General features: G+C 39.5%; 1 protein-coding gene across 1 annotated transcript in view; it reads right to left on the minus strand.

Annotated features, from left to right (window-relative positions):
* Positions 1-3,402: 3,402 nt before the first annotated feature.
* alcama (activated leukocyte cell adhesion molecule a) overlaps positions 3,403-14,943 on the minus strand; it is a 55,991-nt gene continuing 44,450 nt past the window's right edge. Inside the window, exons 12-16 of the mRNA XM_029519924.1 lie at positions 14,123-14,252; positions 12,127-12,153; positions 9,369-9,483; positions 8,844-8,950; positions 3,403-4,884 (exon numbers count right to left, since the gene is read on the minus strand). Coding sequence (XP_029375784.1) covers positions 8,866-8,950; positions 9,369-9,483; positions 12,127-12,153; positions 14,123-14,252 — 357 coding nt within the window. The 3' untranslated portion in view covers positions 3,403-4,884; positions 8,844-8,865. The remainder of the gene's footprint in view (positions 4,885-8,843; positions 8,951-9,368; positions 9,484-12,126; positions 12,154-14,122; positions 14,253-14,943) is intronic.

Below are 14,943 nucleotides of genomic sequence, written 5' to 3' on the forward strand. Positions count from 1 at the left end.
AAGAGGAGCCTGATAACTGAACGATCTGCCTCCAGATGTACTCTTGGAGACTCTAGGGACCACAAGCATCAAATGACTATGCTGTTGAAAATAGTATAGTATAAATAGTAAAAAATAGTAAATATAAATAGTCTCATTGTTCACTGTTCCTGATGCCTGACATGAGAGGAATCCATAAAGTCTGTTGCCCCCCTGGGCCACAGAAAACAACTAAAACACTTCAGGACTCTGCATGTGATTCGTTCAGGGAGTAAATGAGCCATATAAAGTAACACCTGGAAACAATTACAGCTAAGATCTAGAACAGAGTGAATTTTTGGCAATTGCAAAGTGAGGCCTTCAAATTGACCCAGGGCAATCCTTTTTTTTTTTAGAGGGCTCACAACAACCAAGAGCGCTAGTAAAGCAAGTAGTATCAGTGGTCTTGTTAAAAATTACCCAAAAATTTTTTCCCCACCAGTCAGTCAGAACTGATGAAGCCTCTGGAGTACTGGCAACTCCTCAGTAAGGAAAGTGGCTATTGGCTGTCCTAAAAGTCGCTAGAAGTCACTAAATGGTGCTGTAGGAGCCATTTGTAAGTTTTTGTGTTTATGGGTTTGGTTTGTGTGTATGCACACTGCATTCCACTCCTCAGGTGTTGTTATGGCGTGGGGTGAAATGTTCTATTGACCGCAGCACTATTGCATCACATTGCACTTCATGTGTGCTTAGATTATTATCTTTGCATGGACAACTGTAAGTATTGGAGCCTCTGTACTGTCGTGCGATGGACATAAAGGAGCGAGAAGCAAGAATGAAGTTTGGGGTATGTATAAATAATTTTCTCCTGTGTTCAGCCCACCGCGGCTGTTGTTTTTATTTGTTCCAGTTAGCCATAACAGGCGCCGTCACATGATTTGCATAATTAATTGACCATAGGTGTGTAATTGTAATGGACACTGTAGGAGAGAGCCTAACATTGTGGGAGAGACAAAAAGAGTTAAAAAACACCTTAAATATGTTTAGAGTGATATATGAACTTGCTTCTGTAGATTCTTTTTTGTTTTCCATTTAAACAGGCCATCGCTTCTCTGAATAACTTCATGAATCTAATGCTTTGTCGAGAGCCACATTACATAGGCTAAATAATTTTTTTCCTGTATTGTGTAATGGGAGAATATAGGGTAACCAAACATCTTTCCATGGAGAAACTTTTAATTTATATCCAGGGCGGGATCAGCAGTGGCTTTACGCATGCGTGAGTCAGCTGCAGTCTGGTTGCGGAGGAGTGAGGATCTCCTCTCTACACTGACTGCATTTAGGTCAAGGCTACTGTGAGGTCTTTGGGACTGGCTCACATTTGGCTTGATTGATTAAATACAGCTGAGTGTCATCTGCATAACAGGGAAAATTGTTGATATTGTGTTTCCTGATGATGTTGCCCAAAGGAAGCAGATATAAATTGAAGAGAATTGGTCCAAGCACCAAACCCTGTGGGACTCCATAATTGGCTATAGTGCATGAGGAGGAGCTATTGTTAATATGTACAAACTGATCTCTATCTGATAAATAGGATTGGAACCACCTTAGTGTAGTTCCTTTAATCTCAATTTTTAATGTTCCAGTCTCTGTAGTAAAATATTATGGTCAATGGTGTCAAACACAGCACTAAGATCTATGTGGAGAAGTATGGAAGCTGATCCATTGTCTGAAGCCAACCAGCACTGTTTCTATGCTGTGATGTGCTCTAAATCCTGAAAACTCTTCAAGCAAGCCTTCCCCATCCAGATGGTTGTGTAATTGGTTTGGTACTTCTTTCTCAATGGTTTTTAGAAATGAATGGAATGTTTGATATTGGTCTATAGTTGGCCAAAACATCTGGATCAAGATTCAGCTTTTTTTGATCTGGATGATGAGACTATAGAAGCTTGCTCTGAGAGAGTCAGAGCTGAGAATGATTATAGATGTACAATAGGTGTTGCTGTATTCAGTAGAAGAAGGTCTAATGTATGTAAGAGCTTATGAATTCTTTCTCTGATTGTGAGAATTTTACATGTACATGTACAATGTACAGTAAGTCCTTAAAATCATCACTGCTTTGAGCTAAGGGGATCACCGGTTCAACTGAGCTATGGCTCTCTGTCAGCCTGGCTACAGTGCTGAAGAGAAACCTGGGGTGGTTCTTGTTTTCTTCTATTAGTGAACTATTATCTATTAGACCAACTACTATTTACTATTTATTAGTAATAGTAATATGAACTTTAATATGAAATTTAGATATGGCATTGTTGGGAATGATGACCAAATGTTCTCTTTAAATTTAGCCACTGCATCATAAGGATCTTTTATGAACTCAGAAAACTCTGATAGGAATTCTGAGTACGGACCAGGTGGACGTTATACTGTAACTAACAGAACTGGTTTTTCACCTTTCCAGCCTGAGTGGGAAAGACTAAGAGAGAGGCTTTCAAAAGACCTACAGCCAGATTTTGGTCTGGGGTTGATTTATTAAACTTGACTGAAATATGGTACGAAGGACATGAAAATTAATGCTATGCCGACGATACACGGCTCCAAATCCTGAAATCCTACTGCAATGCTGTTCTAACTGGCCTCCCCACCAGAGCGCAAATCATCCAGAACTCTGCTGCGCAGATCATCACCCATCCCAAATCAACTGCCCACATCATCCTTGTCCTCATCTCACTCCACTGGCTCCCTGTACAATACTGAATTCATTACTAGAATCTCCTTCTCATCTTCAACACTCTCCACAATCTTGCCCCCACTTACCTGTCTGACCTCCTCCTGGAATAGATTCTCTCCCGCACCCTCTCATGGACTCCTCACCAAGATTGAAAAGGAAATCTTGAAAAAGGAGTATCCAAAATGGTCCCGCCCACAACTAAGTGAAGGTGTGTGTATAAATGAGTGGGTTGGTAAAATTGTGTGCATAGCAAGTGAGAAACAAACAGGGGATGGACGTGATTAGAGTGCCTTCAGAGACAGCGTGGCACCACCAGAAGCCCCATTATCATGTGGCTTATGTAGTCTCCAAAGGTTCCATAAAGTGCTTGGTGGGCCATGGAAAGCAATAGGAAAACTATGATTATAGGTAAATTAAGATCAATAAATGTTTTGCTCTGCAATATTTTTTTGTACTTATGTTAATTGATTTGAACTATGTTACGTTTACTAAACCTAGTAAACTGCTGCTTTTAAGTCTGTTACATATATATATATATTTGAAGTTTTATGGGTTTTTTTTTTACTGAGGTAGACTTATGATTTTCCAAGTAACTACGTCTGGACTCAAAATATGAGTTCTTACAGGAAATCCATGACAAATAAATTACATTTTGATTTCAATTCATGGCTAATACATGGATTTCTATCACTGTTAAAAAACTCATGGACATATTTTTCAAAATTTTTACACTTTATTGTGAACAACAGTACAAAAAAAAAATGTACAACACAGCTAGGACCCATGCTCTTTGGTTTCACTGCTGACCTGATTATTTGAAAGGGAACAAGACATGAGAAAAAATGTGAGAAAGTGTTTATGGCATGTAGTTCAACAACCACTGCATCATAAATATGTTGTCATTTTAAATAATGCTGGAGGGTAGTGTGCTAAATGGGGCATTTCTACAGGACTCCATCATCTTAATGCACCTCATTTAGTCTACCAGTCTTCATTTTGAATTATCTCTCACACCGAGCTACAAAAACGTAATAATTGTAACATAACAGCAGAAAATAAACACAGATAACATAAATCCTCATCCACTGCAACCCTCCTTTCATATAAAACCTTATCAACACTTGATGGCTTCAACCAGGCTTAAGAAATTACCTTGCATGCAGCAGTCAGCCTTTAAAGTAGACTGCATGCAGAATATAAATAAATCAAAAACAACAACAAATAAAAGAACATTCAGGCCTGGAATCAGTAAAGCTCTTTCAAAATGAAAACATGAAAAATATCTTTAAAAACCATGAAAGGGAAATGTAGAGCAGGCCAGAGAAGACGCGACGGCAGTTCTTAGTGTTTCAATCTAAAGATAATGTAAAATAAACACACGTGACAATGTGACAGCAGAGCATCATGCTGCATCTCCTCCATGTTGTACCTTTCTGATGACTTCTTGCCATATTATTCCATTTTGCCACACAGAAAAACTGATTTGCATCATAAAGGAATTAAGTCCCTTTTGAGACTAAGAAAAAGTAAGAGCTGAAGAGGAAAAACATCCGGTCAGTTACAGAAAAGAGCATTCCCATTGACTGGATGTGTCACAATGCTCTTTTGTCTAAATTAGATCTGCACTAATGACAGCCAATTATTTGGCTCACATACACAAAATAAACTGCATGTATAGGTGTTATTCACAGAACACCTAGCTCTTTATCAAATTTTTTAACTTTCACGATCAGCACTTACTGTTCCAGTGTTTAGAAACCAATGAAGATGAGGCAGGATGATGTGAAATGGTGAGGTTATTCTCTGAGAAATTCAGACAACAGTTTCATTTAGTTACAGGGTGTGACCCCCTTAGCTCAGCCAAACAAAGGCTTTGCCACACATGTTGAGCAAAAAAGTAGAAATGAAAACCACAATTGCCATAGTAAGCCTGGGCACACTTTTGATTTAGATTTATGAAACAACCCTTAACATTGCACTGGATTTTCATTTTAAATTTGAAGAGTACAGGCAAAAAAATAAAAAATATACATAAAAACAAACTAAATGGCATTGTATCTTCAGACAGAAGTAGGAGAGCAGGCTGTGGACAAGACTTGATAGGGAATCACTGTGATTCCTGCTGCGTATGTAGAGCCTGGTGGAGCAAGTCAGCAGACAACTGAATCTGTATTTCAATGCCAAAGGACTGCTTTCGACTGTTGTTTCCACACAGGACATGCAGGGAAATAACCAATTATTAACAATCATTTCAATCATTAAGATTTTTAACTTATAATGACAGATAAGGGAGATACACAAATATCAATTTAAAGTTAGCATGAAAGTTTATTCCAGTTTATTATAACCAATATTTAATTTCCTTGGCAGTGGCCCCCAGCACTATCAAATACCAAAGTAAAGACTGGAAGTCGTGGAACAGAATTTGATGATAGTGCCAAATTAAATGTCAGATGATCAGAAAAATTATTCACATTTCGTCCTGTAGGGGTCTTGGACCTCTGTCCACAAAAGCTGACAGCAAGCTATGTTTGGATACTGCAGTCTGGATCAAATCAGTGGACCGAAAGACGGGCACTACCATCCAGTGGAGCCAGCCAAGTTTCTTGCTCAGTTCACCAAGAAGAAGAAGATTTGAGCGGTTGTTTCAAGCACACACACGTGAATCAACTGGTGGCTACAGGTAAGCTATTTTATCAAAGGGGAGATTGCATTTCAACACTGATGATTTTGTAAATCATTTTGCTGCAAACCACGATAATTGCAGATTACAGTTGTTGTAAGATGAATGTAGAACAAATAAAATGAGTGCAATGTTCTCATAATAGTTTTTGCAATGTCTATTTTGAAATTTAAATTTAAGCAGACGTTGATTTAAATGAACCAGTATTTTTTTAGTATTTATCTGTGCAGTTTTGATGATACACTGATGGGCTGAGCTGAACATCTGCTTCTAGTAGTAGTAATAATCAGTAGTTTGGGACACTCATATTATAGAAAGGAACAGAATGCTTATCTGTCAGATATGTCACTTCCAGTGGCGCTAAAAGTCGGCAGCCTGTTGTAGCAGCTCTGTTTCACTTCTTTCTTTTGTTTTGACTTATTTCTCTTATTTTTTAATTGGATTGTGTTGCGTTAACTGAGTTATTTGCTTCCTACGAGACTTTCTGTTGTTTTTTGTCTGCTAATGCTCACGTACACCCATGAGGAACTACTGCGCTGCAGACATGGATATATGAAGATATGGAAAGGTAACCGCTGTGGGAAGAAAGCCAGCGCCAAAGTCAAGGAGAGGATCGAGAGGGAAAGGAAATTTAAACCTTTCCTGCCATCGGTCATTATGGGGAACGTGAGATCACTGACCAACAAAGCAGACGAGTTGACACCCTTAGCTAACAGCCAGAATATCTACAGGGAGTGCAGCTTGTTGTGCTTCATGGAGACATGGCTACAGGGGAATACACCTGACAGTCTTGTCGAGCTGGCCATGCTGGTCCAAGCGGACCGAGAGAGGCAGAGCGGTAAGAAGAAAGGAGGAGGTCTTGCTGTCTTTGTTAACTCTAAATGGTGTAATCCCAGACATGTTACTGTAAAGGACAGTGTCTGTACACCTGGCGTTGAGCTGTTGGCGGTGGGACCTTACTATCTGCCATGAAAGTTCTCACATGCCATTGCTGTGACTGTTTACATCCCACCATCAGCTGTAGCTGCCAGTGCAAGTGACATCATCCACTCCGTGATCGGGAGACTACAAACGCAGCTTCCCCCCTCCAGACACTCCCATGAAAATGGGCCCTTCAATGCAACCCACCCCCACACCCTGTTCTACTTTTACTTCCAGCCAGGTACTGAGGAAGCTATCCAGACTCCGCGGGAGTCTTTCAGCACCTCTTTAACCTCTCCTTGAGGTTGAGGAAGGTGCCTGAACTGTGGAAAACCTCCTGCATCGTCCCAGTAACAAAGAAAGGACGTCCCAGTGCTCCTAATGACTACAGACCTGTGGCACTTACGTCACATGTCATGAAGATGCTCGAGAGACTGGTTCTGAAACACCTAAGGTGACTGCTCACTGCTTTCCTGGACCCGCTGCAGTTTGCATATCGGCCTCACATTGTTGTGGCGGGTGCCATCATATTCCTGACCCATAGGGCCTTTTCATACCTGGAGAGTTAGGGAAGTGCTGTGAGTGACTTCTCCAGTGCTTTCAATACCATCCAGCCCAGCCTCCTTGGGAACAAGCTGATGGATATGCAGCTGCACCCTGATCCTGGACTACCTCATGGGCCGGCCACAGTATGTCATAGTTGGCTGTGTCTCTGAGGTGGTCACAAGCAAGACGGGAATACCCCAGATAACTGTTCTGTCACCATTCCTCTTCATTCTTTTCATCTCAGACTTCTGTTTCAACTCTGGCTCCTGTCACCTCCAGAAGTTTTTCTGATGATGACTCCATTGTCGGACACATCAGCGATGACGACAAGGAGGAGTACATAATTCTTTCGGGGGGTTAGCTATTTAGAAATGAACAATCATAATGTTAAATGTGAAACTCTGTCAAGATAATTCATGTGAGGAATTATTTGATGAGCAACCAATTCAGGAAAGGACAATTTATACAAAAACTATTTGTAAACAGTTACAGTGCATCAGTCAACTATTTCATTCTTATTCTAAATACAAAAGATATAAATAACCAAAGGCTTGTCGTCTCTGCCCCCCTCTTCTATCCACGTCTTTTAAGTCCTTTGTCTGTTGATGAACGCCTTCCCCCGGCTTCACAAACTTACTCTCCATCATCTCCATCAGTGCCTTCGATGAAAATGGCTTGAATGCTGCGTTAACAGAAACTCTGAACTGAAAACAACTCAGACATTTCCGACTTCCATCTCATAAGCGTTCACGCAACAGGTTAACTTGGCATATTTTCACCATTTTCTGAACTCTAAAATATGTGCAGCAGACATTCATGTTTATTTTGGAAGCAGTAATTTCTGAGTTTGACAACTCAGCAAATTTTTTCCCAAGTTGTTGTTGATTGTGTTTTTAATCGCAGTCGAACAACACTCGAGATCCGGCACGGTGCCGGAATACTTTAAGCCATGCATAGGATTGATAGCAAGCTTTGTCACATGGTGCAACAACAAGCCTCTGAAGCTCAACATCAGCAAGCCTAAGGAGGTGGTGGTAGATTTCCAAAAGAGCAGGAGGCCCCCTTCCCCAGGGGGAGGAAGTAGATCAATAAAGGATTATCTTATCTTATCTGTTATGCTGTTATGCTGCAAATGCATGTGCATGCACTTGTTCCATAAATATAGTGAAAATCGCAAGTATGACAACAGTTTAGTGAGTCAGACATTTATTTGTTTTTGTCACAATTCTTCTGTCACTATTTATCTGTCTCTGGCATAAAACCTGCCCATTCTAAATACTACTAACAGAGCTCATTTGGCTAGATTGGTCTCACAGAAACTAATGTCAATTATCACAATACCAGACTGATTTGACCAATTGAATAAATCAGTGATATGCAGAGTGAGTCTGAGCTCTGGAACCAAGCTATAGTTGATTTAAGCCTGTGGGTCCCACCCTGGGAATACATCTGAGGGGATGAAGGGCAGTTAAAGATGAAGAGAGGAAAATGTTATTTCACCAGAATAAAGCTGTTTTTTTTTTTTTTTTGTTTGTTTTTTTTTTTTGTTTTGCTTTTTTTTTTACATACGTTTTATGGAATTATTGATTTCAGCTTTCCAGGCATCAAAAGAAAATAATCTTACCAATATTAAATTGGTCACAGCCCTTAGAGAGGCATGAAGAAAGGTCCCAAGTCATATTTTAGTTTCAAAGCTAATAAGATGAAGAGGTTTAGAGATACTTTGTTGATGATGTTGATGTTTTTGAATTTGAGAAAATCCTTTAGCGATTAACTGTCATATTTTCTCTTCTCTTTTTTGTTTGTTTGTTTTACCTGATCATCTCACTGCTGGCTTGCCCTGTCTGACTTCAGTGAGACTACAGTGCAGACAGAGTACTAATCTGCAAGTCTACAAAAACCTTCAAAAATAAGATCAGTTCTAATAAACTGGAATCATAACTTAGATGTTAACATATCCAATGAGTTTCAACTTGAAAATTATAATTAAACTGAGCTCTAACGTACCTCTTTCATTCAGCCTGAGCACCTACACAGTGTGGTGGTTCTCCTCTAGTCTCTGGCTCTCCTCACTTGTTCTATCATCTTTCTCCCCAGTTTTCCAGCTTCCTTGCCTGTGGTGAAGACAAAATTGAAAGTATGATTAACCTCTGCTACAAATTGACTGCCTCTATCTGTTTGAGATGTGCAGTCAGTCATTCTGCAGCAGGCTACAGACTCATCTGTCAAACGCACATTTCTACTTTCTCCTCTGGTCTCTGCTCTGTGCTCTCAAAAACCCACTTGATGCTACATCCTTTTCCTCTCATTGCCTCTCATTGTTTCTTTGACACATGGAGAACACACAAATTTGTTCAGTGTGTTGTACTGAACCTTCCTGCTTGCTGTTATTCTAACTTTACTCTCCAAAGTACTGATTTTCTTTCTTCTGTCTGGAACACAGCTAGCAAAAGCAGAGTCATGAGGGCTTGAGCCAGGACTGGAAATTGAAATGTAAAAATTAAATATGCACTTCCGTCTGTGCTGCTATACCTTGAATTCTTCATGTAGAGCCAGTATATGAGTCCCATCACTGCAGCAGCGATGAGAAGGCCTGCCACAATGCCCACAATGAGCTTTGCCTGGTCCTCTGAATCCTCCTGGAAGCCTGAAAACAGACAGCAGTACTAACACACACTTGGAATTTGCTGTTCCCACACAGCACCTTAGGGAAAAGACTGAAATTCTGTCTAAATTTATTCATGTGTCCCTGGTAATACTACATGCTAACGTTTAAACTTAGGCTACACTCCTGACAGCAGAAGTCCCAACACCTTTAAAAGCTGCCTCTCTTTCACTAATTTACTCAAGTTTCATCAGCTGTTTATAAAGAGACAATTTATTGTTTTATCTGTTTATTTTCTAGCAAAGGAATATGTTTTTGCATTGACATTAAAACTGAATAATTGCTCACCCTGTCTTCACTGCATCTGCAAACAGCTCTGGCTTTTGGATTTTCCCTGTCTTTGCTCCTAATCAATTATGATTTTTTTATTACATCATGCATGTAAATAAATAACCACAAAAAAAAAAAAAAAAAGTATGTTTCATGATAAATACAATTACTTCTCCTGTGTTCCTTACCGCTTAGCTGACTCCCTACATTATGACAGGACCTGCGGGACAGTGTCAAATGACACATTTTCTTTCTTTCTTTCTTTATAACCAACACTAAAAAAAATCCAGTGAAAACCAAATGTGTACCAGCTTAATCCATCCATTTACACAAAGATTGACAATGAATGGTCTAACAAATGCATTCTCAGCTTATTGTTTTAATTTAATAAATAACATATCAGTAGCCTACACATTGGTTGGTCCCATTTTGATTTCCGTATACCCAGCTGTGTTTCTATTTGCATTTCTTCCTTAAGTACGTATGGTAACATAGCAACTACGCACAGCTCAGCAGTAAATCAGCGTAAAGGGGAACAAGCAGTTGGGGGAAGCCAAATCAGGTTGACACATCGGCAGAAACAGCTGACTGGGAAGTCACAAGGAGGAGGGGTATGTTTATATATAAACAGATGCTGCTGCACTGCTGTGACTGTAAGAGAGCATATTTGTACGGCAAACACAGAACTCTTGTCTGTGTCTTTACGTCTCTTTTATCTACCCCGTGAGTTCCCCCAACTTTTTATTACAACTGTATCTGTACCACCCGGAAGCAGATTCTGCTGCTGCCTCCACTACCATATTTGATGTGGTGCAAAGATTACAAGAAATTTCTCTTGATGCACCAAATTTTATCATGGGTGATTTCAATCATGTCTCCCTTAACAAATCCCTCCCACTTCCTCCTCTGGGCTCTTCGGATCATAACTGCGTGCATCTGTGCCCCACATATAAAACAGTTCTCAAAAGAGAAAAACCAGTAACCAAGGACATAAAGGTCTGGTCTGAAGAATCCGTTCTCTCACTACAAGAGTGTTTTAACTGCACTGACTGGGACCTTTTTACAGTCTTATGGCGATGACTTGGACTCACTGGTCGATTTAACATGTTCATACACCACATTTTGCGGGGACATGATCATCCCATCTAAGCAGGTCAAAATATATCCTAATAATAAACCATGGCTTAACAATGCAGTTAAGTCATGTCTCCAAAGGAAGCATCTTGCTTTGAAGCAGGGAACTGCTTCTGATCTGCATTCTGCCACAAAAGAAGTGAAAATTTAAATTGTAAAGGCAAAGCAAAGTTATAAATTAGGCCTGGAACAGAAACTGGCAACAAATGAACTAGCGTCAGTCTGGACAAGTATGAAAACCATTGCATGCCTACATAAATCAGACAGTGGTAACCAAGTCACCCTAAATGGGCTTCAGACTTAGACCTTGCAAATGCTTGCAAACTGTTTCTATCATCGTTTTGATGTCTTTGATTTTAGTGAGGAAACTCAAGAGTTGAGTGACAAAGTGAGGGATAAGCAGCATTTCTTCATTGCCCTGCAAGATGTCAGAAGGGCTTTCTGCATAGAGAATTAACAACTCAGCCTCCAACAGCGGCTGCCCAAAAGTAACCTCATGTGACTCCAATGACTGTCGTTCACCAGTGGGCTCACAAGACACCTAATGACGGCCGTTCACTGGAGGCCTCTAACAATGGTCAGTGAAACTACACTAATGGGTTACTATTCACCAGGAGTTTTGTGAACACTCCCACAAAGGTTAAATACCTGGGTCCAACTCCACTGTTTGTCAGTCTAGTGAGGACTAGTCAGACTGATGCGTTCTAAATTGATGAAGCCCTTGGGATTAGGAGGAAAAACATCTTTGACAAACCTAAGTCCTACGTCCAGTTGCATTTGATTCAATTGTTGGCCAAATATGATGTGCTGTTGTATCCCTTCTCTCAGCTGTATCACCCTCACCACAGTCAAGCACTTCACTTTATTTTATTCTTGTCTTCACTGGGTCCTTCATTTAATAATGACACTTCTCATCTTTGGAATCTAATCACCATAACCTTTGCTCTGCTACTATCTCAGTAAACATTGCCAGATACCTTGAACAGATCTATCTTTACTGACCTCTTTAATTAGTATAATCTGTCTCTTAGAGCTCTCCTGCTTGAGTAAGTCAGTTTGAAGAAAGATATAATATCAAAAGAGAAGAGGAAGGTATATGTTCAGAAACTGTGAATTAAAGCATTAGGAGAAGGTGAGAAATTTACCTAATAAATTTAGGTAATACAGTCAATAAAAAGAATAGAGAATAAAATATAACTTCAGAGAAAGACAAACTCTTACCTCTTTCTTCCTTATCCTCCTTTAAAACTGAAACCAAACATAAATGAATTAGAATTCATAAAAAATAAAAGTCACACAAACCGCATATCTGCTGTTTATCAAAGAAAATATGGATTGATTCTGCCTCATAGGATGAGATCAAATGTCTTTCTGTCTTTCTGTGCCAATAAACAAACTGCATTGGAAAGTGGAAAGTATCAATTTACTCTCTTTAATCATGCTTTTGGAACAAAAGCCAGGCAGTGCATTTAAGGCTGCAGAGGAAAGAAGGCAAAACCAATGAGAAATTCACCCAAAGTAGACACAGCGACAAAAGAGAATAAGATTAACAAGGCGGAAAAAAAGACTGAGGGACAGCAAATGGCAAATCATGTATGCATGAGAAGATACCATGACTGACTTTGAGCCTTTGACATTCTACATTTACTTTTTGTTGTTGTTGTTTGTGCTCTGTTTCAGCTTCAATTGTGTTTCTATTTCATATTTTTGATACAAGTATTATCTAAGTACACAACTGCAAACAAGTGGAGTTGATAAGTGGTTTAAGACACCAGTACCCACATCACATTTTGCGGGGACATGATCATCCCATCTAAGCGGGTCAAAATATATCCCAATAATAAACCATGGCTTAACAACGCAGTTAAGTCATGTCTCCAAAGGAAGTATCTTGCTTTCAAGCAGGGAACTGCTTCTTATCTGCATTCTGCCACAAAAAAAAAGTGAAAATTGAAATTGTAAAGGCAAAGCAAAGTTATAAATTAGGCCTGGAACAGAAGCTGGCAGCAAATGAACTAGGGTCAGTCTGGACAGGTATGAAAACCATTGCAGGCCTACATAAATCAGACAGCGGTACACACTGTAAAACTTTGTGCTAGTGAGCTGAGTCCTATCTTTCACCACATCTATAATAAGTCATTACAGACACAGCATGTACCCACCATCTGGAAGGATGCTGTTGTTGTTTCTGTCCCGAAATCTAACCACCCCAAAGCTGTCAAAGATTTTAAGGCAGATTGAAAATTTTTGAGTAGTATTACCTAAGAGTAGTATTGAGTAGTATTAAAAGTGTTACCTAAGTACCTAACTGCAAACAAGTTACTACTATTACTACTATACTATACTATTACTGTTTTGGTAAAGTGATAGAATGAGAATAAATATTTAATATTTGGTATGCTCATATATTTCATACGGAGTGGCATGATGGTTAGCATGGTCATCTCACAGCAAGAATATTCTGGGCTAATTGAGCTTGACTGTGTCGTTTGCTCCATATGCTGGCCGTATGGTGGCCTGCCAACCTGTCAATGATGTACCCTACCCTGGCCAACTTCAGCTAAGATCAGCCAAATTAACAGACAAGGACAGATAATGAATGCATATGTGGTAGGTTTTTTACCATCTCCCTCTGTAAGTTTTGTTTCCAATAGCTCCTAGAAGCTGTAATAGCGTTTATTATTGTTTATTGTCTGACCTATCCATTCATTTCCCATCAATTTAATATTTAATATTTATACGTTATTCATGCATGTTGGTGCAATGATCCTATTTCTCTAAAATTTTCTAAAATGACCATAAAAGCAGAAGTAACCCAGAAGATAGGGTTTGAGCTAGTGTATTAATAAGTTGTTCTGTTTAATGTAGTATCTGTTGTATTACCAGAACTGAGGCATTGCAATGAGCAGCTATTATTAAAATGAGGCTCCTGTCATTAAGCTACCGCCAAGACTCTTGTGAAGGCAGTTTGTTTCCTGCATAGCTGAGAGAAGTTGCAGGAAAGCTAAAGATCAATAACTGATGGTGGGTGCATACACTGTGAAGTTTTAATTTAATTTGGCTCATTCGCTTCATAATATTACTGCTTAATGTAGTCTAATTAAAGCAAGTGAAAGGCTACTGAACTTTATTTATTGGCTCTATTAATGAATCTCTCTCACTCCCCAAAGTTGGGAAAACGAAGACAACCAACCAACTTCCAGATGCATGAACTTACCAGAGGAAACATTGATGGTCTGGACATCTTCGCCCAGTCTATTACTGACGACACAGCTTACAGTTAGATTCACTTTTGGGGTTATAATAATCTTTTGGGTAGCCTTGCCACCGACATAGGTACTCTCCTCCTGGAGCCACAGAAGAAAGACATTCACACAAATAAGGCACTTCAGAAAATTTCACATAGCGAGGTGCAAACTTTATTGTATTGCTAGATAGAGAGCTGAAAATAAAATACTGCAAAGGGTCATCACACAGGGAAACAAGCCAGAATCTAACATGGTGCTGCACTGATTAATACTGTTACCTCACAGTAAGAAGGCTGTGGGTTTGCATTCCAGGCCCAGTGTTTTTTGACGTGGAATAGGCATGTGTGGTCTCCCTCCTTTTACACAAGCTTCCCACAGTCAAAATGTATGAAATTAAGTTATAAATAGTTTTTAGACCTAAATGGTTGATATGGCAACCTGTCTAGGGTGAATCAACAAATCTGTAAAGATAAGTGGTATTACTCTTGGATGGATGGATGGTTTTGACATCACAGTAGCCATATATGTCTTCTAGCACCAGGTATTTTGGCAAACTCACTCCTTATTATTTCTAATAACTATTGTGAGGCCATTCCTGCAAATTTTTGAGTGTGGTCTAGTTTCTGGAACAGAAATTAGTCTCTGTTGAATCAGTTCTGCACCATGCATACAGTCTCAATCCTCCAAAACTGATGACTACAGAAACGAGTCAAGAACTCAGTTTTTTTACTTTAACTGCAAGAGCGAACTGAAGTTAGTTAGGTATAAATTCTTCAAAGAGCTTTTTAAT

The sequence above is a fragment of the Echeneis naucrates genome, chromosome 14 (genome assembly GCF_900963305.1).
Source record: "Echeneis naucrates chromosome 14, fEcheNa1.1, whole genome shotgun sequence".
In the NCBI taxonomy this organism is placed as follows: Eukaryota; Metazoa; Chordata; class Actinopteri; order Carangiformes; family Echeneidae; genus Echeneis; species Echeneis naucrates.